General features: G+C 42.4%; 1 protein-coding gene across 2 annotated transcripts in view; it reads right to left on the reverse strand.

Moving 5' to 3' along the window:
* Window positions 1-25134, reverse strand: part of WNT6 (Wnt family member 6) — a 48493-nt gene extending 23359 nt beyond the window's left edge. Inside the window, exon 1 of one of the 2 annotated variants that reach the window (XM_087920578.1) lies at window positions 25037-25134. In XM_087920578.1, coding sequence (XP_087776704.1) covers window positions 25037-25089 — 53 coding nt within the window. In that variant the 5' untranslated portion in view covers window positions 25090-25134. The other variant, XM_026707959.2, reaches the window with a different exon arrangement.
* Between the last annotated feature and the right edge of the window lie 1412 nt (window positions 25135-26546).

The raw sequence follows: 26546 nt of genomic DNA on the forward strand, positions 1-26546 counted from the left end.
TTTCACATTTTTAGCTTTTTAGGCTCCAATCCTATGCATAATATCCTAAAGGTGAGCTACAATTAACACCTTGATGTCTAAGTAGATATGTTTAAAATTAAACTAAGCATCCTGAGTACGATCCTCTTTATAATATAATCCATTAATCAGAAATGTTTACTTTGTCTTAGTGTATCTTACTCTCATTTTAAAATTCGCCATTCGTTGTTTTTTTCCCCTAATCTCCCTGGATCACTAGTACATCCGCTTTGGAACTTTTCTTAAGTATTGCTTTCTACAGAATTTTTTCTTATATTGGAGTTCTTATCTGAATCAAGATAAAATTCCCACACTTCCAAGTCATCATGGACAATACCCAAGCTACCTGAAAATATTGTGACCTATGATATCCCAACATTTCTGGAGGCACCAGACTGGAGAGGCCTGTTCTAAAGAATGATCCATTGCATTACAGCTGACTTGTTTGCACCTTCTTGGAAATAAATTCTATCAAACCCAATGGGACAAACTCTTAAGCAAACCGATCCCCTCTCAGACATTTCAAAAGCCGTTTTTATTTTGGCCTGTCCTTCTATAGATACAAAGATCTCCTTCTTAAAGCTTAATGTGATTCCGATAATCCACAGTGGGAATTATTGGCGAGTTGTATCCTGGGGTATGTAGCTAATTGTTCGTTCTTATTGCATAGGATACCTGTTCCTAGAAAAAAAATTATACTTTCACAGAAAGGAGAGGTTTGGCCAGCTATCAGCATGTAGTATCTTACAAGTGAAAGTCTTGCCTTTGTCACTCAGTTAATGAAGCGTTATTTTTAAAGAGTAAGAGATCCAGAATTCAAACTTGTGTTGTATATAAAATACAAGTGCAGGAGCCTGAAAATTGGGAGAGGGGGTGGCAGCAGGAGGGAAAAGAAAGAAATACATTCTGGCAAAGGAAGACTCATGTGGCTTCTTGAACTTTGCTTTTTCACGGTGTACAGTTGTTATTTTTATAAACACTGTGCCCAGTGATCTCTGCTTGGCATTAGGAAGGAATAATCACCCCACCCAAGCAAGTTGAAATACTCCTGGGCATTGAGAAATGACCAGGGGGCTCCAAGTTTGTATGTTCTAGTCATGACTGAGAGTGCGATATATTTTCATTGGAGGGGATTATGTAATTATGAGCTGGGAATGACATCAAAAATGCAGGGCTAAGGTTACATGTTGCAAACTTGACTTTGGTATTTGCTCCCCCAGAGGGCTACCTTAATAAAGCATGCACATATGTGCTGCATACACAATTGAAGCAGGGTGTGTGTGGAATCCAAATGTAATGAGAGTTGGGCAGAGTGAAAACAAACAGAACTTTTCAGATTTCATATATATCATTTAAAAGTTCTTGATGAACGACAGATTTAAAACCGACAAATGAACCCTCAGACTCTCACTCACACCCCTCTATTTCATGCAGTATGTATCTAATTTGTGGAGCTTGGAGCTTGTAGACACAGTGCTATGACTAAGAGAATAACAAACAGAAGATTAGACGAATCACTGAAAGACAGAAATATCAATAACTGTTAATTAAGGGCCCCTGCAGATGTTATGACTTAGAGCTCCCTTGCAGCTGCAAAGAATTCCACTGATGAGAACTGTACAACTGAAACATGCATATCCACACATTACAGCAAGCCAGGCAAGAGAAGAACATATGTTTCTGAATTTGAAGCACAGCCCATATCTACTGGTAGTCCTCGACTTACAACAGTTCATTTGGTGACTGTTCCAAAGCTGCAATGGCCCTGAAAAGGTTACTTTTGACTGTTTTTCACACTCATGACCGTTATACTATCCCCATGGTCACATGATCAAAATTCAGATGCTTGCTAACTGGTTTATATTTATGATGGTTGCAGTGTTCTGGGATCATATGATCAGCTTTTGCAACCTTTTGACAAGCGAAGTCAATGGGGAAGCCAGATTCACTTAACAAGTGAATTACCAACTTAACAATTGCAACGACTCACTTAACAACAGTGGCAAGAAAAGTCATAAAATGGAGAAAAACTCAATGTTTCACGTAGCAACAGAAATTTTGGTCTCAATTGTGGTCATACATTGAGGACTACCTGTAACCTATAAGCAAGATTCAAATAACACCCTCCAATCTGGGTTCCTCAAACCCATATTGGGTGATATACACATTTTCCTATTCATCTGCTATTATTAATGACCCAAGCATTCTAAACAAATGTGGGAAAGATACCAAATGGAGAGCTGTTCCGATTTAATTTAGTTAGGATTATATCCTTACCTGTGAATAATTCTGACTTGGAAGAGACTGCTCCAGATGCAATTCTACTACATCGGGGGTAGTAGGCATCATCACATGACATATTGGGACTTTTCCTCCTTTGCTAAACTGGGTGGAGGTGGGGCTAGCATGTGACACATCGAGCCGTGGGCCGCAAGTTTGACACCCTTGTACTACATGATGAAAAACCCTTTAATGATTGAGAAACAGAATGTATGTTGGAGAGAAGTAAATAATAATAATAATAATCTGTCTATGCCTATTAGCATAGTCATGTTAGTTTGAAATATTGGCAAGTACCTGTATTTTCCCATGCCTTCTCTATGGAATGTCCAAGCCATAGCTTGTTTAATTTCTACAGTATTAAACTGGGAAAGCTGTAATAGGTTTCTCTAAAAATGAAAGCAGGAAAGATTCCCTATGGCAGCAGATCCACAACCGATCTGTATGCTATAATCTGTTCTAGTAAATCCTTGAGGTTAAATAGCAAGGGAAGAGTTTGCTGGAGGCTTTCATTCTTTGAATTTCCCTATAAGGAGCAGCTGGCTGTGGAGCAGAAATGAAGATAAATGCATCCCAGGTGGTAAGATGAAAACGTTTAGCACAGAATGTGATCTAGCCATATTTCTAGATGCAATAAGGACAAGTAGTCCTCACCTTACAATTGGGACTAGCATTTCCATCACTAAGCAAGGCAGTTCTCAAGTGAATTCTGCCTGCTTTTACTACATATATATTTTTGGTCATGGTTAAGAGAACCACTAAATAAATTGCACAGTAATTAAGCCAATTCAGCTTCTCTCACTGATCACAGGAGGTCAGCTGCAAAGGTTACAAATCGTGATCATGTGACAACAGGATGCCGCAACTTCCATAAATACATGCCAGATGCCAATCATCCAAATTTTAATCACATGACCACGAGGATACCGCAATGGTTGTAAGTGCAAGGACCGGTCATAAATTATTTTTTTCAGCACTGTTGTATCTTCAACTGTCATTAAATGCATGGTTGTAAGTCTAAGATTACATGTATTTAGAGTGCTATTACTGTAGTGATTTTATTTTACATATGCTCAAGGCAAAAAAAAATTCCTCTGAGGCCTATAATTTATTTAATGATTTTTCTTAAAAGTCTTAACATTCACCTATATTTTCTTGTTACATGTGGTTCAAGTAAGCTCTAAATACTTGCTTACCTGCCACTTTGTATTGGGAGCAGGTTTTAAGTCTAATGTGCCTCAGAAGGTCTAAATCTCCTCAGATTCACTACCTGACAAGGGTTTACAGTGCCATTTGTATTTCTCAAGGAGCAGAAAATATTTTGTGGTTTTGTTTTGAATATCCTTTAAATCCATTTGGGGCAATGACAGCAAATATCTTCCCACTACTAGTGAGCAACTATTAATAGGTATACTTAAGGCAGTATGACTTTATTAACAATTATTTAAAGTATTTGATTCATTCTTCCGGATCATTAGCTTATGGGAACAAAATCAAAATGCTGACAACATCTGGGTATGGTACCCAGATGTTGGCATCATTTTGAAATGCTGGCTCAGATTGTATATTCAGTTTGTATTGTATTTATGCAATATTTTAAATTTCATTGTCAATCATTTAAGCTAGCCTTCCCAAAGTTGTCATTTCCAGACATGCTGAACTACAATACCCATTATTTCCAAACAGCATTGATGGTGACTTTATCTAGTCTATCTGGAGGCACCAGAGGGTAAACACTGACTGAAATTGCCAAATTAAAAATAGAAACATGTAGAATCCTTTTAGGAATTACAGCAGAAAATACTTCAGTAGCACTAGTAGACAATCACTGTTTGACTTTTAATTTTTTTATTTTTCTGTGTAAAGTAGGTTTTTCTAATATTATAAAAAGTTTTCTGGATGGTTGCCCAAATTAATATTACATTCATACCTGTCGGTAAGGTGGAATGTGGTATAGAGTCAAAAATTTAAATGAATCTGGGAATTGTTAGTTTATCATTTTTCTTATTAATTTTACATCCCAGGTTGGTAGGCAAAGACCGAATGTTTGCAATTTTAGAAGATGCAAGAACCCCTCACTTGCAGAAGTAGCTACTTTAAAGTGGAAATGGAGAGCAAAATCCCTGCCAGAAAATAGTTTGTCCACTCAGCGGGCTGTTTTTTCTGCAACAATTTACTTGTGGTCAACTTAATCCCCTTTTCTGGATTTGCATGACTCATTGAACCACCAATTCTCCAACTTGGCTGGATGATCACAATGCACTCAGCTAAAGTGTGGACATTTTGTGGTTCTGTGTATCCTGTAAATATTGCCAAGAAAACAAGAATGGAATCCCTTCAACTATTGTTACATGAAACTAAGTAAGATGAAGAGGCCCTTCCAAAATATTGAGTCTGATTGAGAAACAGGTTTTCCTCAGATTTTCTTGTTACCATCATCATGCCCTGGGTGGTGTGGTTTGGCTTTGTTTTAAAGCCGAAAGTGACCATGAAAGCAAGAACATGGAGAATAAGTGACCAAATCAGCTGGTGGTTCAGCATTGGAAGAATCTAACATTTGTCTTCATCCAGCCTGGAAACTGAATGGGACTGTCCTCCTACGGCTTAGCTACAGAAATTTCTGAAGAAAGCATAATGTTCCCCATCCCACCTTTGCCTGTCTCCAGAAAACTGGTCTTTTTTTTTTCCCAGGCTAGTAACTTTTGTGGGCTTGTTTACAAGGCTGCTTTAAATTGCCAGGACAAAGCTGTCAGGTTAATTCAATATCCATTACTCTCTCCAAAGACCAACTGAAGCCAAACTTCACTGTAAACTAAATAGACCAGGCTTTGTACAGAATGTTTTTCCCTGAGATGTTGACAGAAGACAGAAAGCTTCTACTTTTTAAAGTCAGCTCTACAAGGATCAAGGGCAACCATTTCAGCCCTCTCCAAAACTCCCCTCACCCCAGGGTTAGCTTAGTCCAATGGCATAGGGGTAACAATTCTTATTGCCTCTAGTTCTAATCAAAGGTCATAGCTGAGATACAGGTAAACTAGTACCTGGACGGAAGATTCCCTCACCTTTGTGAAGTTATTATATGGCCAGCTGCCTTTCTGCCCCTAAAATAGTGGTTCCCAATCTTGGCAACTTTAAGAGGTATGGACTTCAACTGAAATTCTGGAAGTTGAAGTTCACACGTCTTAAACTTGCCAAGATTGGGAAACCCCTGCCCTAAAACATCAGAACTGATCTTGCCCTAATCCTAATAATTACCTGTGGTATTATGTGGCTGAGAACAATATAGGAACCCACCCAGTCTAAACTATAATTTATAGACTAAGGTATAAACCTAGCCAATGATGGATTATAAACCCATGGATTAGTGTGATAGGAACCAAGTACATTTGTATCACATCCAATAAATTTTGTAACTATTGGCCCCTGAATAACATTAGGGCCATCTGGGCATTTGTACTAATGCCACAGATGTGCTTGCAAGGAAAACCTGGTTGCTTGAGGAGATCCCGAATCTTAACGCAGTAGATATACAAGCTGCTGTTGCCTAAATATATAATCCCTAAGCATAAATATATCAAGTAATGCTCACTATGATGTATAAAAATGAACAGCCTCTTACGCAACAAAGGCTTCAGTACTTTCGGGATCTCTGTGTACAGTAAACAGAAAGATAAACAAGCCTTTGTGATGAGAATTAGAGAGCAACTACTGGAGGCAAACAGGAAGTGTATTTCTCAAGATCCCCCAGAGAGTCTCTGGCAAACCAGAGAACCAAACCCAGATCTCCCACCAGCATTACCCACAGGTTTCCCTTCTCCTCCCCCATTTTGAAAGGGAGAAATGACAAATAAATTCACAAAAGCATCTGTGATTCGCTTAGAACTGGGTGGAACATAACATCTCTGTGATATTTGTAGATGGCAGAGGCATTAAGGTCAGAAAGGATTATTATAACTGCATACTCAAAGAGCATCCCCACCGTAGAGAATTTTGTCTCCAGGGCTTGGAGTAAAGAGTTTCCTGGACATCATGAATGTGCTTGACTCATCTCTGCTTTCGTAACTGAGTAATTAATCACACCAACAGTTCTACTGATAAACCTCAATCCCACGGTGGAATATCCACAACTGTTGAAATGCCTCACACATACAATAAAGATGGTCCAAGCTGGGCTCAGAGCTTTCTGAAGGAGTTTTGATCCCTTTGGTGCTCTTCTCAAGATTCTCAGATGCCCCTTGACCCATGTGAAGAGATTTACTGCATCTTTGACACGAAGCAATCAAAACTAGTTCTCCCTTTGATGTCTGAGAAATAATGTATTTTTGCATGGCAAAATGTCAGATGGCAAGTACCATTATGCTTTGTTTAACCTGGGATTTTGAATCTGAAGATGCAAAAATCTAGGTGACCACTAGATTATAGTGTAGGTTTTCTACCGCTATCCAGTGGTCACCCAGATTTTTATAATCCTGATAGGGTAGACCTAACTTCTTCATACTGAGGAATTTTAGGAGTTGGGAGTCCACATCTTTCAAAGTTGCCAAGTTTGAGAAACACTGGATTAGATTGATTTTGGGCTCCAGAATGATTGTGGTTGGTCACACTGTCAGTCAGATATTTAGACTGGATTTGGCATTTTTAGCTACCTATCAAATTCTTCCCAAGCCCTTGGGATAAGCAGATGTTGTTTAATGGTGTTAAGATATTGTTGCAGGATGTAAGGTGTTCTAAGTAAAGCTGCCTTTTGCAATTGACTGATTGTGAATTTGTCAATGACAAAGCCACATCAATAAAGGAGAATGTTTGTAGCTCAGGATTGAAATGAGGGATCCTTGGTGCTCTCTACACTTGATTGTATTCTTGCAGATGTTTCATTATCCAAACTAGGTTACACCATCAGTGCTAGTTGACTGGTAACGTTACTTAGTTTGGATAATGAAACGTCTGCAAGAAAACAACCAAGCTCAGAGAGCCCCAAAGAACCAACGAAGTTGCAACAATGATGCATTGGAATATTTGCAAGGAATACTCTCTGCCTGCAAGCAAGAACTTGATGAAATCACAAAAAAGATAAAGGAATAGAAAAATGAAGACACCAAAGTGTTCTGGGACTTTAGAATTGAAGCAACATGTGCTGCACAACACCCCAGACTTAACAATTATTAACAAAAAGTACGAAAAGATCTGGCTAGTGGATGTTGCAGTACCTGCAGACAACAGAATAAAAAACAACTAGAGAAAACCACAAAATACAAAGAGCTGCAAACAAAAGTACAACTGTGGCAAAAGAAAGCAAAGATAGTATCATTAGTAGTAGATGTTATCCCAAAGTACCTGGAGCACCTTTTGAACACCTTTGGCATTAATAGAACCAAAACCGCCCTATTGCAAAAGGCAGCCAAGCTAAGCTTACATCCCGTTAACACCAACAAGCAACATTTGTCTGTCTTGGGTCCTTGGGAGGGACTTGATAGGTGGATAAAAATGCTAGATCCAGTCTAAACATCTGAGCAACCACGTGAATCAACTGTAATAAAACGAAAACAAGTAAAATAAAGCAAGACGGGGTGAGGATGAATCAAATGGTCTTGATTGTCCCTCACCAAAGTCCTGGGCAAAGAGCCAGGTCTTCAAGGCTCTTCTAAACAATAGCAGAGGGAGGCATCCAGGGTGAACTTCATACCAGAGAGCAATCACAACTATAGGGAAGTGCTTCCAAGGTCCCAATATTTAATCAAAAGGACCAGAGTGTGCCAATCTTACAGAATATTATTGGCTAGTGTCCACGGCAATTCATTTTCTGAGCATATCGGGTCTCATAGGGTGGGATCAGAACATTGCTTACAATCTTTCTGACAACTTACCTACGAAGGCCACATAGTTGTATTTCACTGCTTTGGATGTTTGTTGCTCAGCACCAGGGCGATCAAATTCTGCTTTCAGACAGCAGTCCTCGACTTACAACATGTCTATACTTACAACATGTTCATTTAGTGACCATTCAAAAGTTACAATGCCACTGGAAAAAAGTGGCTTATCACCGTCTTTCACACTTACGACTGCTACAGCATCCACATGATCAAAATTCAGACGCTTGTCAACTGGCACGTTGCAGTGTCTGGGATCATGTGAAAGCTTTTTTGATGGTGGTGGGATTCATTTTTTTTTTTAACTACCGGTTCTGTGGGCGTGGCTTGGTGGACGTGGCAGGGGAAGGATACTGTAAAATCTCCAGTCAGAGGTGGGATTTGCTGGTTCTCTGAACTACTCAAAATTTCCTCTACCGGTTCTCCAGAATTGGTCAGAACCTGCTGAATGCCACCTCTGGTTCTGTGACCTCCTGACAAGCAAAGTCAATGGAGAAGCCAGATTCATTTAACAACCTTGTTACTAACTGAACAACTGCAATGATTCACGAAACAACTTTGGCAAGAAAGATCATAAAATGGGGGCAAAACTCACTTAACAAATATCTCACTTAGCAGTATAAAGTTTGAACTCAATTGTGGTCCTAAGGCGAAGACTACCTACTTTCTGGATGCTGATTTGAAGGCCAGAAGCTCTCATTCTCATTCTTTCTCTCCCCCCCCACCCCACCCCCCCACCCACACAGAGAAAGTTAGAGCACTGACCTCTTCCTGGTACTCAGGCCCTATAATTAACACCACAACACTCTTAGTAATAAGATCCTCACAATAATGGAGCCTATATTGAGAAGTACCACATCTCTGAGATTTAACATGAAAGTCTAGCTTCAGAAGCTGTTGCTATCTCATACTAGGTTTTAATAGTTTTCTTGGCTTCATGTGGAAACCGTGGGCAAAAATGTTTCCCAGTCCTTGATTAAAATCTGCTACAGCTGCCAGGAACCAGTTAATTTGCTTCTTGAGTTGCTTCTTAAGTTGCTCATGAATCAGCAATTGGCCAGCTAAACCAAAAGGCTCAGTGCATTTAAATTATAAATGCCCAAAAGCAGAAACAAGAAGAGATGCATTGATTAAACCAACACAACCCAATTCAAACCAATATCATGGTTTATTGGCGGCGGGGGTGGGGGTGGGGTGTTGATTCAGAACTGGAGGATTTACAGGGTCCACTAGAAAAGAGAAAAGAAAAGGAGTTTTGGGGCTGATACACATGACCATTTGTCACGATGCAAGTCTGGGCATCTGACCATTTCTCACAGGCAAGAGTAGACAATATTATCTTCTACCTAACCCCAGCCCACCAGGAATGCATCCTCTATAGAGTATCTTTTCTATACATCAAAAGTCTCCTCTGGCCTGTTTGGGCTCAAGTTCACCTGTTGCTTCCTTTCACTGTAGGCAAACACTTCCATTCCAACTGCTTCCTGTATGGTGTGGCTGGAACGTTCTCTTCCCAAGTTCTGCCCCTTTTTTCCCCCTTTACAAATTCACTGATGGCACAATGAAATGGTGGACTTGGGATTTTTCTTTCTTTCAGGAAGTATGTGGAAGAAACCATGAAAAAAATGGTCTTTCCAGCCTGCCTTCCTTCCTTTCCTTCCTTCCTTCCTTTCCTTCCTTCCTTCCTTCCTTCCTTCCCTCCCTTCCTTCCTTCCTTCCTTCCTTCCTTCCTTCCTTCCTTCCCTCCCTCCCTCCCTTCCTTCCTTCCTTCCTTCAACAGTAAAATCATTGAGCCTATTGAGTTTTGTTTATTTTTATCTGGGTGAATTTAACAATGCTACTTTCCTGTTCCTCTCCAAGTGACAAAAATTATACCATAGAAGAGTTTCTCTCCCTCTCTCTCTCTCTCTCCCCCTCTCTCTCTCTCCCTCCCTCCCTCCCGCTCCCTCTCTTTCTTGTTAACATCTCTGGGAGATGTAAGGAACTACAAGATACACCAACCAGAGGTTGTAGTAAATGTGGTCTGGGTGGAACATCAGGACATTGCCACTAGCAAAGCAAAGCAAAGCAATGACATTGAAAAAAGGTTTTCTTAAGCTTGTTTCATTTCCAGCCAGTTTACAGGTGGGAGTCCAGCAGCTTAAGGTAGCAATATTGACAACCCTTGGGCCTAGAATAGTTTTCACCAACCTAATGTCTGCCCCATCCCTCATTAGTCACATAATCCCCAGCCATTATGGCTGTAATAATCCATATATTGAAAGTAAGTGGTTTAGGAAACAATGCTCTGGAGTAAGAAGCTTTAAGGTTTTTTAATATTTGTATGATTTAATTAGACCAGTGTGTCTCCACCTTGGCAATTTGAAGATGTGTGGACTTCAAACATAAAAATCTCCAGTCTACACACCTTCAAGTTGCTAAGGTGGAGAAAACACTGAATTACACAGTTTGTGTGATACAGTGGTAAGCAATGTAAACTCACAAAGTTGCTGGTCTGAATTTGGTCTGAGCTAGGAATTCATCTGTGGGTCTTAGTGAAGCCGCATTATCTCAGCGTCAGCCTAGTCATTTCAAATAGGGATGTGAGGGATAATAATACAGATTTAATTCATCAGGGTTTTAGAATGACACCCAAGCCATTATGTAAAGCACTGTGGCTATCCTGAAAGATTCCATAGATACGGTTATTGTTACTGCTCAGACCAGTTCCAACCATTTGGTAGGTTTGAGTGTCATGAAATTGTAGTAACTGTGTTTTCTAATTTAGAGACTCACACTCTGGCTTTTGGCTGCTTTTTTTTTAATGCTAGGTTGGTCTTTAATAAGGCCTCCCTCATCTGTGATTTGATCCTGGATGAAAGGTCTGTCCCAGCATATATTATTGGGAGTTAGCTGGGCCCAGAAGTGGGTGGGCATGACTCTTTCTATGCCCAACTGGCCTTCAAGTGTAGCGTCAGACAAGAAGCGAGAGCAGGAGTGGGGATGTGGGGATAGTTACCCAATAATTTCCTACAGTTTTCAGAGGCATTGCCCTCAGATCACCAGATGTGAGATCTTGTTCATTAAGCTGGACATTAGACACCTGATCTAAACAAATGGGCAAGTTATAGGTTCCATCATCTAGAGATCTACATTTGGTGGGCCTTGGGCGGGTGGGCCTTTTCTGCTGTGACCACCACATTGTGGACTGTTCTCCCCCACCCAACAAGAGGATGGTCTCATTGCTTCTAAACTTCCAAAGGTCCTTCAAGGCTTGGTTATGCCAATAGGCCTGGAGATTCTCAGGGGACGGGTGAACAAATGAGATGCCACCATTGCTATCAATCTCCGTCTATTATTCTTGTTTCAGTTGTTTTTATAGTTGTTTTTCATCCTTTTAATACTTGCTAATGAGCAAAAAATTGAGTGAAAACCAGAATTATTCTTATTGGGTATAATAAAGGACAATCTAAGTAAAAAAAATCAATATATCATACTCCATATACTGACGGCAGCTAGAATTGTTTTCGCACAACAGTGGAAACAAACAAACATCCCTACAGAAGATATGGTGATAAAAAAAGTGCTTGAATGTGCAAAGATGGACAGATTAACAATAGAGTTAAAAGACAAGGAGGAAACAGAATATTATAAGATTTGGGACATATGGTATGAGTGGTTAGAGTAGAAAACTAAAGCATATGTATAAAATTATTTAAGAGTTGCAGGAAGTGTTTATATAAGGAATTATAAAAAGGTAAATATAAATGTACAAATATTAGAGAAATATACCAGGAATTGAAAATGAAAATGAAAGTATTACTATGTAAATAGGAAAGAAGCTGACTCTGATGCACTGTCAAAAATGGAAATGTGGTGTAAAAGTTTGAAAAATGCGTAATAAAGATTAAATTAAAAAAAAAACTTGTTAACGACAATAGTTTTAGATATTTGTTTTAGTTTTGTTGTACACCACACAGAGCCACTTGTTTATGAGATGGATGACTACATAAATTAGAAAAATACATACTATATATACATAGACATTTACATGCAAGCATACATGCATAAAAATTCCAACTGAATTTTTACTAGCAGGAATACAAATCACTTGTAACATTATTTGCCACCGGTGCCAGGATTACTTAGTTACCCTGGGATACAGGTAGTCCTTGACTTATGGCCAGTCATTTAGTAATCATTCAAAGTTATGACTGACCGCCGAAAGGTTACTTACAACCCGATTTTGAAGTTCCAATCTCCACCCTCACCCTCCCATCCCCGCAGTCACATGACCACATTTCGGTCACTCAACAACTAGCCTGCACTTACAATATGGCTTTTTTGGCATCCTACAATTACATAACCACAAATTATGCAATTCTTGCCTGAAAATGGCATTTATTTCTGGTTTCCAACAAAAACCAGTTCATAGTAAGCAGTGTATCTACCCACAACAACAATAGTGTTCACTTAACAACCACTGGAAAGAAAAGGTAATAAAATTGGGTCTGGTCAGTGATGACATGCTTTATGACCTTCACAACTTAAGACCATAATTGCAGGCTCACTTACAATTGTAATTCAAGGACTACTTGTAGTATTTAAGATAAAATCGCTTTCAAGTTGGATTCATTTCCTTGTGATCACATACAGTAGATACATCTATATGGTTTTCTTAGGAACAGTAAAGAGGTGATTTTCCATTGATCTTCTTCCGGGATGTATTTTTTTCAGCTTGCCTACAGTCCTAGTGATTCCTAGCAGTCTCCCTCCCAAGAAGTAGGGAGACCTAACCCTGCTTAGTTTCTAAGTCCAAACAGGGTCCACCAAGTGTTGGGAATCTTGGAACCTGCTGAAGTTTTTAAAACTACATGTTATCATCCAAAATAGTAGGTTTGCCAACCTAAATGCTGGTTTTTGGATTCCAATCTTCTTTCATGACAAAACGGTGAAATTGCTTATAGGAGAAGTGCATAATATAATATTTCATATTGGTATGTTTATGAAACCAGCCATTATAGATTGCAAGGAACAGTCTATGGATCAGTGCTAAATGTGAACTCTCTTTTAGGGTTGATTCAGGGGAATTGTACGATGTACAATTTCAGTCACACTCGCAACTTCCTTGCAGTCAAAAGTCTGGCTGTGATTTATTTTTCATGCTTTCTTGGAAACACTCACTTTCCTTCTCTGAGTCTGGTGAAACATCCCTCTGCTCATTCTACTCACTCCCTCCAACTTTCCTTTCAACATTCCCTTCTGACTCGCCATTCAAGTCTATGTTTCCAATTCTTCAGCCCTATTCGAGGTGCCCAGCCTTGTTTTTATTATTATTATTATTAGACAGCTACTCTCTTGCTGACTCTCGTTACCTGCACTTGTTTTGCTCAAGTAACTTTTGCACAAGTGTCTCAAGAGTTGCCAGCGATAGGCAAGAGTTATTCAGATGAAAACAACTCTGCCAACTGAATCAGAAGACCTTCTAAAGACTGGGCCGTTGTGTAGGATGGTGATAAGGTCAAAGTAAAAGGGTGTGTACCTGAGTCAGTGATGGTGGAACTTTAAAAACCTTCAGGAGCAGAGGTGGTATTTGGCAGATTCTGGCCAGTTCTGGAGAACTGAAAGCGGAAATTTAGTTCAGAGAACTGGCAAATACCATCTCTGCCTGAAGATTTTACAGTATCCTTCCCCTGTCCACCAAGCCACACCCACCAAGCCATGCCACACCCACCAAGCCATGCCACCCACCAAGCCACAGAACCAGTAGTAAAAAAATTTGAATCCCACCATTACTTCAGGACCACAGCAGTAACAGGTTCTCTAAGGCAGCCTTTTCAAACACTCTGCGAGAGCTTCACGTGGACCACAATCAAGGCAGAAGCAGCCAAGATGGTGGTTATCAAAACCCCAAGCCTTTTACTGTAATCAAAGTAGAAGCATTAGAAGTTCATTTACGGAAATGTCAAGGGAGACAATAGTGAGCTTACACATCGTGCAAAGCCAGACCCAAATCCCATGGGGGTTCATCAGAATGTATGATTCCTGCCTACATATGTAAATGCTGCTTTTTCTGTTCCAAAGAATGGTTTTAGGGCTGTAAGGGAGCAGGGAGGGGGAGTTTGTCAGATCCCAAAGAACAGCCTCCCAGGAACATGCAACCATTGTATCTCAAAATACATTTCCCACAGGTCCCCATGCTGAGTGTTTAAGACATTAATCTGTGTTGATATAAATCTGCTATTACTCAGATTAAGAGGCTGGTCTCATTTGCCAACGTGTTTGTGGTGGGAAGAAGTACATTTGAGATGACGCAATTAAGGCTTTCTTGTCCCCTAAGGAACAAGATGGCGATAATGTCAAAACCGCTGGATGAGATCAATCATATCCTATGCCCAGAGTGCTTGGTAACTGCTGCTAAGCCTTACAATTTTCTGTTTGTGTCTGCATGTCTCTCTCTTTCTCTGTGTATCTATTCTGTGGAGAGACTGGGCAACAGCATGAAAGCTCACACTTTTTCCCCATAAGACCTGGTTGAATGAAACATATTCCGTGACACTTTGTCATGCTCAATGGGGTTTGTGATGACTATGAGCCAACGTATCTGGAAAGTATTGTTTGGGCTATCTCTGGCTCCTTTGCATGTCATTTCCTGGAACACAAAAGACAATAACTTATCGAGAATCAGCTTTGGGACCCATGCTCCTTTTCAAAGTCAAACTGATACAGTACAGCTTAATTAATTGTTGCCATTCCTCAAATTCTTCTTCATGGCTGCCGTCAAGTATGTTACAGGTAACATGGCTCCCAGGGCTCCATGCTTCAGTGAAAGATGAATTCTACATTTATTATTGGATAGAAAGACAGAGTCAGGAAAATTAATCAGGGCCGACCCAAAGGTGCTTTTTCAAAAGGCAAGTGGGCTTTCTTTGTTTTTGCTTGAGGACATTTTGCTTTTCATCCAAGAAGCTTCTGAAGCAAACACAAAGCAAAAACAAAGTCCAGTTGCCATTGAAAAAGCACCTTTGGGACAGTTATGACTTGGATGACTGAGACTCTCCATAGATTATCAGAGCAGAATTAACATGTTTAGAATATGAGGCATGGGTTCTTGACCCTATTAAAGTAAAAAAAAAATGTAGGCAGAAGTGTACAAATCAGATGCTATACTATGTGCTGCCTACCTCTCTATAGTTTCCCTCCTAGTTTCATGCAATATTCATTTCCCTGTCAGGTGGAACATCATTGGACTGCCCATGTTACACACATGACTGTCCCACAAACAAAGGCAAATTCCACCTTTTCCTATCTAGGTTCAGGCAATATGGCACCCCAGTACCCATTTTGCATTTCCCAAAATCCTGCCAAATTGAACTGTCAAAATTTAGCATCAAATACACCATTGTAAATATGATTCTTTGCCCTCTTTTTGCCCTAATTTTGCATTTACATTCCACTGCAGCCCTAGACTCCACAAAAAGCAAGTCAAGATTTTCTACCTCTCCAGAAATTGCATCATACAGGCTCTCTGTCATTTTTTGATTCCTCAATCATCAATCAATCAATATTCCTCCCCAACCGCACAAGTTGTCTATTCTTGTGCCGAGTGAGAGTTTGCTTTAATTGTGACTTGCTGAATAGACCACAGAATCCTGATTCATAGCTAGCCGTAAAATAAAATGGCTGAAGTTCACGCTTTGCACTAAATCAAAATTAAACAAACGATATCGTGGCTTGGCATGTAAGCATGTTGTAGTTCAACTAATAGAGACAATCTTAAACTAGACAATGGACTAACAGCTTGATTCTCTATAAGGCACAGGCATTTGGCGCAAGGCACAATGATGTCATGCACTTTAAGAAGTCATTGCACAAACAATGCATTACACAATTAACATCCTTTGTGCAATGATGTCATGACATGTGCAACAAGTCTTGTTCTCTTGCCCTCTCTACAGATGCTCTTGATAAAAGCTAGCTGCCTATGTTGAGCTCCCCACATTAAAACTGTCAAGGAAAAGTATGGGGTAAATGCCACCCCTCCCTGAAATGAGGCTGGCTGAACTAAGAGTCAAGAGGAAAGTTTTCTGGTATAGAACACTTTTCTTCTGCAATCTGGCACAGCCTTGCACTAAAGGTCAGTAATCCAGCATGGGCCATTTTGTTTCAGCCAGTACATAATGTGTGAAAGAAGATATCCAGATCTCATTGCATTTTTCCTGAGGAGCTCCATAGCCAGTTCGTCTAAGGAAAAATGCTATCGACTTCTTGTTGTAAACAACTGATACCTCTGAGGATTCTTTTAAGAACCAGAAACTGGGTATTAGCTTCAGGAACAGTCCATGAGTATGTCAGGGTACTGGTTTCCCCGGCAGTGTTGTTTTAACCACTCTTTATTCCCACCTAGTATCAATGCAGTCAGTTGTGCAGAGGTCCAATTGCAGGGCAAAGTAAGGCTGAGTAGTAAAACACCAAAGTGCCAAGATGTAAATAAGGAGAGAGTGCGAGAAAAAAAAATCATCTCTATCCATCTAGTGTTCCTATCCTACAAAGGACTTGAGAGAAAGAGTTGAGTTTAGCAAGAGTTCTTTCGTGCGAAGTTTTTTTTTTTCTTGCATGATTTTGCAGCTGGGTTATTCCTTTTTTATTAATTTTAAATGAAAATCAAAGGGCAGCCAATGCACACTGAACATCTGCCCTCTTCTGCATTACTCACTTAAGCATCAAAGTCCCAAGGCTGCCAATGCACACAGGATGATCCCAGGCTTGCTATGAGATGAACTAAAGGAGTCCCCTTAGGTGCCACTACGTGGGGTGGGGTGGAATCCAACGAGGGCCTAGGGACTCAGTAGATCCCAGGGTCTACCAAATTATTTCACTGAAGCGTATGGACTTTCTCCCCTCTCAGTACACAAAACTGAAGGAGTGGTATGCTAGAGGAATGGAGGCATAAGAGACTCAGTAAGGAAGCAAAAGGGGGTGGACATAAAGAATGGCATACGTGGAGAAAGGGGGAAAGGGTGAGGCTCTTCTGTATCTCTCTCTAGCACCCATAGGAGCCCGGACTAATTAACAGCAGTTTCACAGGAGGCGTCCTACCACTTTCCTAAATCCATTGGAGAAGAAAATTCAACTTCTTGGAGGCAGAAGAGGAGGAAACATTAGAAGGACCCCAGCTGACCCTTACATGCTAATCTCTTCTCTTCACTCCAGTCTTGTTACAGGTAGTCCTCGATTGATGACCACAACTGAGTCCAAACTTTGTGTTGCTAAGCGAAACATTTCTTGAGTTGTGCCCCATTTTACAACTTTTCTTGCCACTGATGTTGAGTGAATTACTGCAGTTGTTGTGTTAGTTGCCCAGCTGTTTTAGTGAATACGGCTTCCCCGGGACTTCGCTTGTCAAGGTCACCAGTGGTGATCACATGACCCCAGGACATGGCAACTGTCATACAACTGTCATAAATATGAGTCGGTTTCCAACTATCTGAATTGTGACCATGGGGATGCTGCAACGGTTGGGTGAAACACAGTCATGGGTCACTTTTTTCAGGGCCATTGTAACTTTGAATGGTCATTAGCAATAGCACTTAGACTTATATACCGCTTCACAGTGCTTTACAGCCCTCTCTAAGCTGTTTACAGAGTCAGCCTATTGCCCCCAACAATCTGGGTCCTCATTTTACCCACCTCAGTAGGATGGAAGGCTGAGTCAACCTTGAGCCTGGTGGGATTCCAACTGCCAAATTGCAGTAGGAGTAGCTTGCAATACTGCACTCTAACCACTGTGCCGCTGAGGCTCCATTAGAATAGAATAGAATAGAATAGAATAGAATAGAATAGAATCGAATCGAATAGAATAGAATACTTTATTGGCCAAGTGTGATTGGACACACAAGGAATTTGTCTTGGTGTAAATACTCTCAGAGTACATAAAGAAAAGGTACATGCGTTAAGAATCAAGAATCATAATGTCCAACACTTGATGATAGTCATCGGGTACAATCAACAATCAAATCATACTAGGAAACAGTCAATATAAATTATAAGGATACAAGCGACAAAGTTACAGTCCTACAATCACAAGTAAATGAACCGTTGAGGACTACCTGTATTAACTTACTTATTGGTCCCCTTCAACTGAGTATTGAGATCCACTTAATTAACTGGCCCAGAACAGAAAGAGTGAAAGAAGACAATATGGAGGAGGAGGAGGAGATCTCCTCTTATGATGCATGAAACACAGATCTTCACAATGAGCTCCTGGCTGTAATGGAGATGTAGGTTGTGACAAGGTGTCTTATCTTCCAGGCAATTTGCATGCAGGCAGTATCCATATTTCCACCTGCAAGGGATCTAGCCACACACATTCCTGAAGAAAAGTCTAAATCAGAGGAGTGTGTGGTTGAGAGGAAAGAAACAACTTCTGTTCTTAAGTCTACATGATCCAGGACTGTGGACTCACTTCAGCAGCCTGAGGGTCTTCCGTGTACTTCACAGAAAGGGAAAAAAATATTGTGTTTCCAAAGGTAGTGAAAAGGAACATTTCCATCCAAAACATTTCTGGCATGAAGTCTTTACTGGTGACACAGCAGAGAGGCCGTGAGTTGTGTACTCAAAAACCCAGGTTTCTGCAAACTCTTCTTAGACTAATTTTCCAGAGACAGTGGGTCCTACTGAACAGAAGGCTGAAAAGATCTCGCTAGAAATCTGGTAGACCATGAAGAAGGTAGCAAATCACCAGGAAACAGTCTATATGTGCAAAAGGCCTCAAATGAGACTAAGGATAAAGGCCCTCGGAGATTGACCCAAGTCTTTATTGACAATATGTTCCCCAAAACATATTGTTGGGTAGCAAAGATGTTCAACATGACATCTTTCCCTGTATGGCACTTCCATCCTTCTGTATGTGTTAAACTGTGGAAACTTCTTTAAAAAACTGTGAAACAGATGGCTGCATTTGATGCTGCACTTAGGAGCATTGAAAACACACCACTAATCTTGGAAAAGCAATTCAAAATGAGCTCACAGAGTTACTGGCAAGAAAAGTGAAACAAAATTATGGCAGTCCGAAAGTAACCAAGATATTATTCTATTATTCTCTGTTATTCTGGATGACACATCGGACATTAATGGTACAGAACAAATGACTTTAATGGTATGTTTTGTAACAGAACCTCATGGAAATGTCCCCGAAAAAACTGTCCAAGAGCATTATCTGGAATCTGTTGAAAGTGAGGATTCCACAAGGAGGGTGGGGCCAAATGTGCTTCTTTAAAGCTGGAAGATGGGAATTGTGACAGCTGACATGAAAGGTCAGAGAACTACAATACTAGAAATAAAAGAGGAGGGGAACGCACAGATCCAAGAGTCAAACCATCAAGCTTTATTCATCCAATCGGTTCTCATTCACTGAGCATCAGTGATGCTAAATCAGTTTCTGGGGAGGCCACTGGATTTTTAAATATAATTCAAAGCATCTGCCCATTTTTCTCTGCTTTGATTCATCGAAGGAACATTTTAAATACAGCTGGGAAGAGTCATTTTGACCCTGGAACCGCTGAATGTCTTGCGATGGGACAGGCAATTAGGGGCAATAAAATCTAACATTTTCAATACCAAATTGGGGGGAAAAAAAGAGGATTATATCGCAGTTGTCACTTTTGAGGCTACTGCTTTAATTAGGAACTATCTGGGAGAACAGAGACAGAAGGAAATGCAATCGCATTTCTGGGAGGCTGAGTGATGATGTAGCACAAAACCCTGGGTGAAATAAAAGTTTTAAGCGAGAGATGTCAATAATATACTTGTAGAATGAAACAACTGGATAAGCAAAAGTCAGACCAACCATCTTACTGGTTAGATGAGGGATTTCTTCTAAAGAGTGCTGAAAAGTTGGCATACAAAAGTTCATTTCCTCATTTTTTTCAAGAATGCAAGAATTGCAAGAATAGAAGAGTTGACAATAAGGCATTGGACAATCCTGTGTAAGGGACACCAAACTACAATTGCAAATTCCAACATCTTACTCTATAATCACTTTCTTAAGATGCAGGGATCAGAAATATCACCTCTGTCCAAGTGATCTCACCACTGACTGATATAGGACAATATTGGCAATTCTATTTCTTCCTTCCTTTATGATACCAAGCACAGAATTTGCCTAGATGTGCATTCACTTTCCTGGTGAGCAAATGTCAGGCCAGATCTCAATAAAGTAACATTGGGGTTTTCTATGCCAATGTGCATCATATTATCTGTACTGACTATATTTGCCATTGCCAAATTCTTTCACCCAAGTAGAAAGACATCCCTTTGAAGCATTCACAGTCCTTTGGATATTTCCACCCTCAACAGTTTGACATCAGCAAATACAGCCAATTTACTACCCAGGGGTAATTTTTATTCATACACCAGTCACCATTCCTAGCCCTGATCCCTGTGGGATCCCATTGATTAAATCCAGGTGAAAATCACCTGTTATTCTTACTCTTTAACCAGTTATCAATCCGTGAGAGCTGCTGGCCCTTCGATTCACAGCCAAGTATTTGGAGGAGGAATGGAAAGCAGCAATGGAAGCCATGATCCATTGTCACAGAAATACTTTGACACTTGGGGGAATGGTAGTTGGCTTGAGATGCTCTTGAGAGGAGTGAAAGTGGGAGCAAAGCATCTCAGGCAAAAAGCTTTTCAAAGGATGGGAGAGTTGAATAACCTACATGCTTGGCAAATGCCCTTAGTAGAGCTTCCTCCTTCTTCCTTGTCTATTTTTCAATCCTTTTTCCTTAACTCCAACCTGTTCATGTCCCAGAGGGAAGAGGGCTGTGTGCATAGATGCTGCTGAATCCTTCTCCCCTTGCCCCCGCCGCCCCGCCCGCCTTGCATGGTTAACACCCTTGGAGAAGGAAAGTAGATAAGCAGGCTGGAGTAGCACAGGGTCACATCACTGTAGAAGTTGTAACTGGCAGATGGCCCCATTACTAGCATTATTAGTTTCATATTGCATGAAAACCAGTCCCTTAGAGATTGATAAGATTACTTGCCCAAGTAAGTTATTGTACCCCAACTCATGTACCCCAACTCATCGTCTAGAACGGGGGTCCCCAAACTTGGCAACTTTAAGTCTTGTGGACCTCAACTCTCAGAATTCTCCAGCCAGCATTAGCTTCTGGGAGTTGTAGTCCACAAGTCTTAAAGTTGCCAAGTTTGGGGGCCTCTGCTCTAGAACAGGGGTGTCAAACTCAATTTCATTGAGAGTCGCATCAGGATTGTGTTTGACCTCGGAGGGCTGGGGGGGGCATGGCCAGAGATGGGCATGGCCAGCTCGACATCACTTGTGTTTGGGGGGCACCTGTGGTGGCCAAACTCTCAGGCAGGACTTCCCTGAGACCCTCCCTCCCTCTCATAATCTATCTTCCTTCTTTCCTTCCTTCCTCCCCTCTTCCTTCTCCTTTCTTTTTCCTTCCCCTCTTTCCTTTTTTCCTTCCTTGCTCTCTTCCCATCTTCCCTTCTTTTTCTTTGTTTTTCTCTCTTTCCCTTTCTCCTTTCCTGTCCCTTCTTGCATTGCTCAAATGCAAAAGGGGAAACATTTCTCCTTTTGTTTTGCTTTTAGTTTGTTTTGCTAGCCCTCTGCCAGCGAAAATGGAGCCCGTGGGAGCCGCACACAGCTCCCCCAAGCTCCATTTTCACTGGCAGAGGCACTGCAGGCCAGTCCTTTCCTGTTTCCAGGCCAGCCCCGTGGGCCAAATCTAAGCCCCCACAGGCCAGATCCAGCCTGTGGGCCTTGAGTTTGACACCCCTGCTCTAGAAAGTCAGTGGTCCCATCCTCTTTCCTCCATTCAGCTGTCTAAGAAGGTTCTTGGCATACTAAACTCAAACAAAATCTGTGCCTGAACTGGCAGGACCAGTGCTGAGATTCATCCAGGAAGACCTGGCTCAGATCCTGGGGGTGACAGTGCCCTTGGCATTTCTGTGGTGAATGTCAGTATTTCAAAGTCAAAGATTACACATTGAAACAATTTGGTCATTACACATCTGGGTTTCCCTGGCAGAGTATTGTTGCACAAAATTCAGATTTTTACATCTATATACATCTAAGCAAGATTGTTTCTCATTTCTCAAAAAAAAAGTTTGTGGGTGTTTTTCATTGGATATGGAAGGAGTCACATATTTTGCTAAGTTATTATTTGCTTCATCATTATGCTCACCAAACATGTTATACTCAAATCATAGTTTATACCCAGTACAGGCTGGGTTTACACCACAAACCAAACCACAGTGTAGAAAAACTGTGACAGCATAAGGTGTGAATCAGGTTGATTTATTGACTTCCATTATGCACAGCAAAGAAAATGCAGTTCTGGCTAGACACCACTCCATGGGAAGTCAGCCCTTGATGTCAAGATCACCCTCAGAGATTAGCCATTAGCAAGCAGAGTTTCACAAAGCTATGGCTTTAGTAAATGGAGTTGGTTCATTCTTCAGCTATCAGTCACTGTACGTGGGTTAATCATGGCCATGCATGTCTGAATCAGCCCAGTCTGGGGCAAAGCAGATGGATAAATCCGTTCAATATCAGCATAGTTATTGATTGATCCATGTGCGCCAAACTGAATTGGTTGGATCTGGCAGCATCCACATTGAAATAAATAAAATATATTGACAAATACCAAAATACCACAGGGCTTTTTTTCCCCCCTCTTCAGGAAAAATGATCTCTATCCATACCAGCTAGTGTAAACTCTGCCCCGAATTCCAGATCATCCTGACAGTGATTTTGTATGGGATGATCAATTGATAAAATTGTATAAGTTCCATTCCTACTTTGAACTTTTTCAAGGGAGTTAAAGGTCCACTTGTCCTTCTGCGCAATCGTAACCTTGTCTTAAGGATATGAGCTTTTTTTTTCTTCCTAAAGCTATCTGGAACAATCAACAGGTGGTTGAGATGACCTTGGTCTGCTAGTCAGGACCAGCAGGGAAGAAGGCCATGAAAGGATTAACCCACACTTGATTCTAGGTGTCGGGCAAGTGTGTGCGACAATGTTGAAACGAATCACCTTAACTAATGGATTACGTTCTAGGTCGCATGGAAGGAAGTTAGGGTGGAAAGCACTTAAAAGGGGAATCAGGACAGGTTAGGTGAAATTCTTAATAGATTTGAATAAGTCATGTTTGGACAGATATCTAGGCTTCCAAAGGCTGGGTCTCTCAGCTACAGCCCTTTCTTGGCATGAACCCGCACCCGCCCCTCTTTCTCTGCTGTCTTGGATTTGTCATCTCCCCTCAACCCGGAGATTCTTTGATGAAGGCCCCATCACAAGTGGGGCACAGACAGGGTGCTAATGGAACCCCCTTGCGTTTTCCTTAGAACCCGGACTTTTTTTTAAAAAAACTAAAAAGTTAGCTTCTTAGTAAAGAGCGCCTGTTTCTCCAGAGCTTGGGAGCTTTTCGACAAGGGTTCAGTCGAGTCCCCCTCCTTCTCTTGCCTTCTGTAGGAATGTAGCCCGAGGACAACTCAAAACGCTCGCCCGGCGTCGGCTCCCATCCGAACAGGAGCGTCTGGCGTTTACCTTAAGATCCTCGAGGGCCTGGGACGGGGCGGAGAGAGGGGAGCCAAGCTGCGGGAGATGGAGGGCTCTGTGTGTGTGTGAGAGAGAGAGAGAGAATTTGAACCCGGAGGGCTTTTTCCCGGAAGCTGAGCGACAGAAGGGAGATGCATCCCGGGGTGATGAAAGAACACCTCGGCGGTCCTTTCAGGAGCCACCCGCGGGGGTTTTAGGGCACGTGGGGAGGGGGGAGTTTAGCTTGCGACAGGCGTTCATGCACGGGGCACGGGCGCTCTCTTACAGTCTTAGAGGGTCTCTCTCCTCCCAACCGTCCAGCTGTCCTAACGCTTAGAGAGCCCCAGAGTGCAAGGGAGGCTGACGCTGCAGCATAAGCCCTTCCGAGTGTGCAAGCGTCCCCCTTTGAAGCTGCTCCCATCGGTTTTTCATTTCAGGCCGGCCAGGCGCGCTTGAGGCTGGCTGGAGAGGAGGTGGGCTAAGTTGGAAAACGCTTCTGGTTCCCCCGAGTTTTCCCAAACCCCCTTCTCGCCTCCAGACCTTCCAGCTCTCTAGGAAGCTCTCCTTGGCCCCCGCACGCGCGCACCCTCCCCCGCCTAAGGGGCTCCCGGGGGTCTTCCAAACGCCCCTGAGTCCGGGGGGTTTCCCCGATCTCCGCGCCTGGAGCTTCCAGAGAGAGATTGGGGAGCTCCGTTGAGTCGTTTCCCGGCAACTCTCCTCCGGCTTCCCAACTACTCACCACCAGAGTCCGATGATGTTGGCTGGGCAGAGCAAGATGAAGAAAAGCCCCAGCTGGGACCACATCCTGGCGGCGAAGAAACAACTCCGAGAAGCGCCCGGATGATCCCGGCCGTTGGGGCCGCCGACCCCTTCTCCAGCGCGGCGCACACGGGGCGCCCCGGAAGGCGCAGAGAGAGAGAGGGAGAGCGCACGCAGGGCAAAGCCGGCTTCGCTGGGCTGGACGAGCGGTTGCTCGCAAGCCCCGTCCCAAGCGGAGGAGGAGAAGAGCCAGGGAGGGAGGGAGGGAGGGACGGCCGGCGAGGCTGCTTCCCCTTGACAGGCAAAGCGGAGCGCGGGGAGGGGAGGGCGAAAGGCAGGGAGTGGGAGGGGAGGGGGCTGAGCGAGGGCCAAGCGGCGCATTCCGATCCGAGCGCACCGTGATCGCCATCTCCCGCCGGCCCGGGCAAGGAGGACCAGCGCGGATTCTCTCCAAGGAGGGGGCCCGCCTGGAGAAAAGGCAGAAGTTGAGTTCCCACCCGCCCCGGACCAGATCACCAAAAACTTGACTTCGCCGGCATAAACGACTCGCCTCTACGTCGCCAACCCCCACCTCGATTCCCAACCGGGTTTGTTGGATCCTTCCTGCTCGCTGGCGGTTTCCATCAGCGGGGCAGCTTCTGGAGCCGCTTCCTTGCAGCACCGGGGCGTGGGATCATTCCTCGTGCAGAGGCTAGAATTGTTTGCCCCCTTTCCCCTTCCCCTCCCTTCCGTCTTTTAATCGGGTTTCATCTCTGTTCACTAAAGGCCTCCAATTTTTCTTTCTTTCTGGAAGCAGGGGCTCCATTTTAAGCCTTCCTTGACGCACTGCTTATCTTTAACCTCCATTCCCTCCGTCCTCTTGAAGCCTTGGATGTAGGCGCTCTTACATTAGCTATTTGCCTTAAGACTGGCAGATGGGATGCGAAGCCTGCGCGCGCCCTCCCAAAAATCATCTGGGTAGTAATCCCCAAAAAGTCATAGGCGTTTTCATCAGAGCAAAGGAGAGTTTCCAACGGAAACTCTTTGGGACAATTTCAACATCCTCACCCGGTTCAAGCTATTTAAAATGCAGTGATTAATAGCAGATGCAATTTGGTGCCTCCAAAATGTGGCAGAACTACAATTCTCCTGCCTTCAAACTGGCCATTCTGGCTGGGACTGCAAGGAGCTGAAGTTCAGCATGTTGAACTCTAATATCCCCGATTCTATTCTCTCCCCCGCCCCCCCCACCCCTTTACCTAACGCACAGCTAACCTAATGGTCAAGGGAGTGTCAAGACAATACAAGTGCGCCTGTGGAATATTCAGCGTATTTCTGTCTGGGTGCCAAACTGACTTGGAAGACTGGTTCGTGCCAGCAGTGGGTGGGGCCGCATGCACACCCAGAGCCACTCTTATGCACACACTCCATTCAGATACACACAATTTGTCATTTGAGCACACACACCTAAACAGCGCGCGCACACATTCCATTCACAAACCCTCCCCCCCCCTTCTACATAGACATTAGTCATACACGCTGTACAGGCAGCGTTCACACAACACATTCAGTCAGGTCCCTTAAAAGTTTAGTCATTCCATTGGCCTGATAAGTACAGAAAGCCTGGCAAATATCAATACTGTTGTTTTTTTTTATTGTTGTTGGAATATTATCCAAATCGAGTCCAGGGCGTTAATATATTGCCCAAGGTATTGTGCGAACCCAAGAAAAATGCGTTAATTCAGTACCTAGGCAGAGTATGCTGTGTGAATTATAGTCCCCCTATTTGCAGAACCTCAGGGTGCCTTGCATGATAAAGCAAACCATGAGCCAATAGAGAAAGCTACGAGCCAAGTGGTTGTTCACTTGCAAACCACTTGTTCAAGTGCCAGCTTCTGCCTTGTATGATAGATCAAAGAGCATTTGTCTGTTAGTTGCTGCTGTATGAATAACCTATATAAATACTACAGTGGGTGCTGTAACAATAGTATCCCCCACCACCATGTTATCACTAGCCACATTTTAAAAGGGAAAAAATGCATTTCTGTATGTTCTGTTCTAATATGTTAGTACAGCTGGCATTAATTCAGATTCAGGAAAGT

Source organism: Pseudonaja textilis, chromosome 1 (genome assembly GCF_049901715.1).
Source record: "Pseudonaja textilis isolate UNSWEBS1 chromosome 1, rPseTex1.2, whole genome shotgun sequence".
In the NCBI taxonomy this organism is placed as follows: Eukaryota; Metazoa; Chordata; class Lepidosauria; order Squamata; family Elapidae; genus Pseudonaja; species Pseudonaja textilis.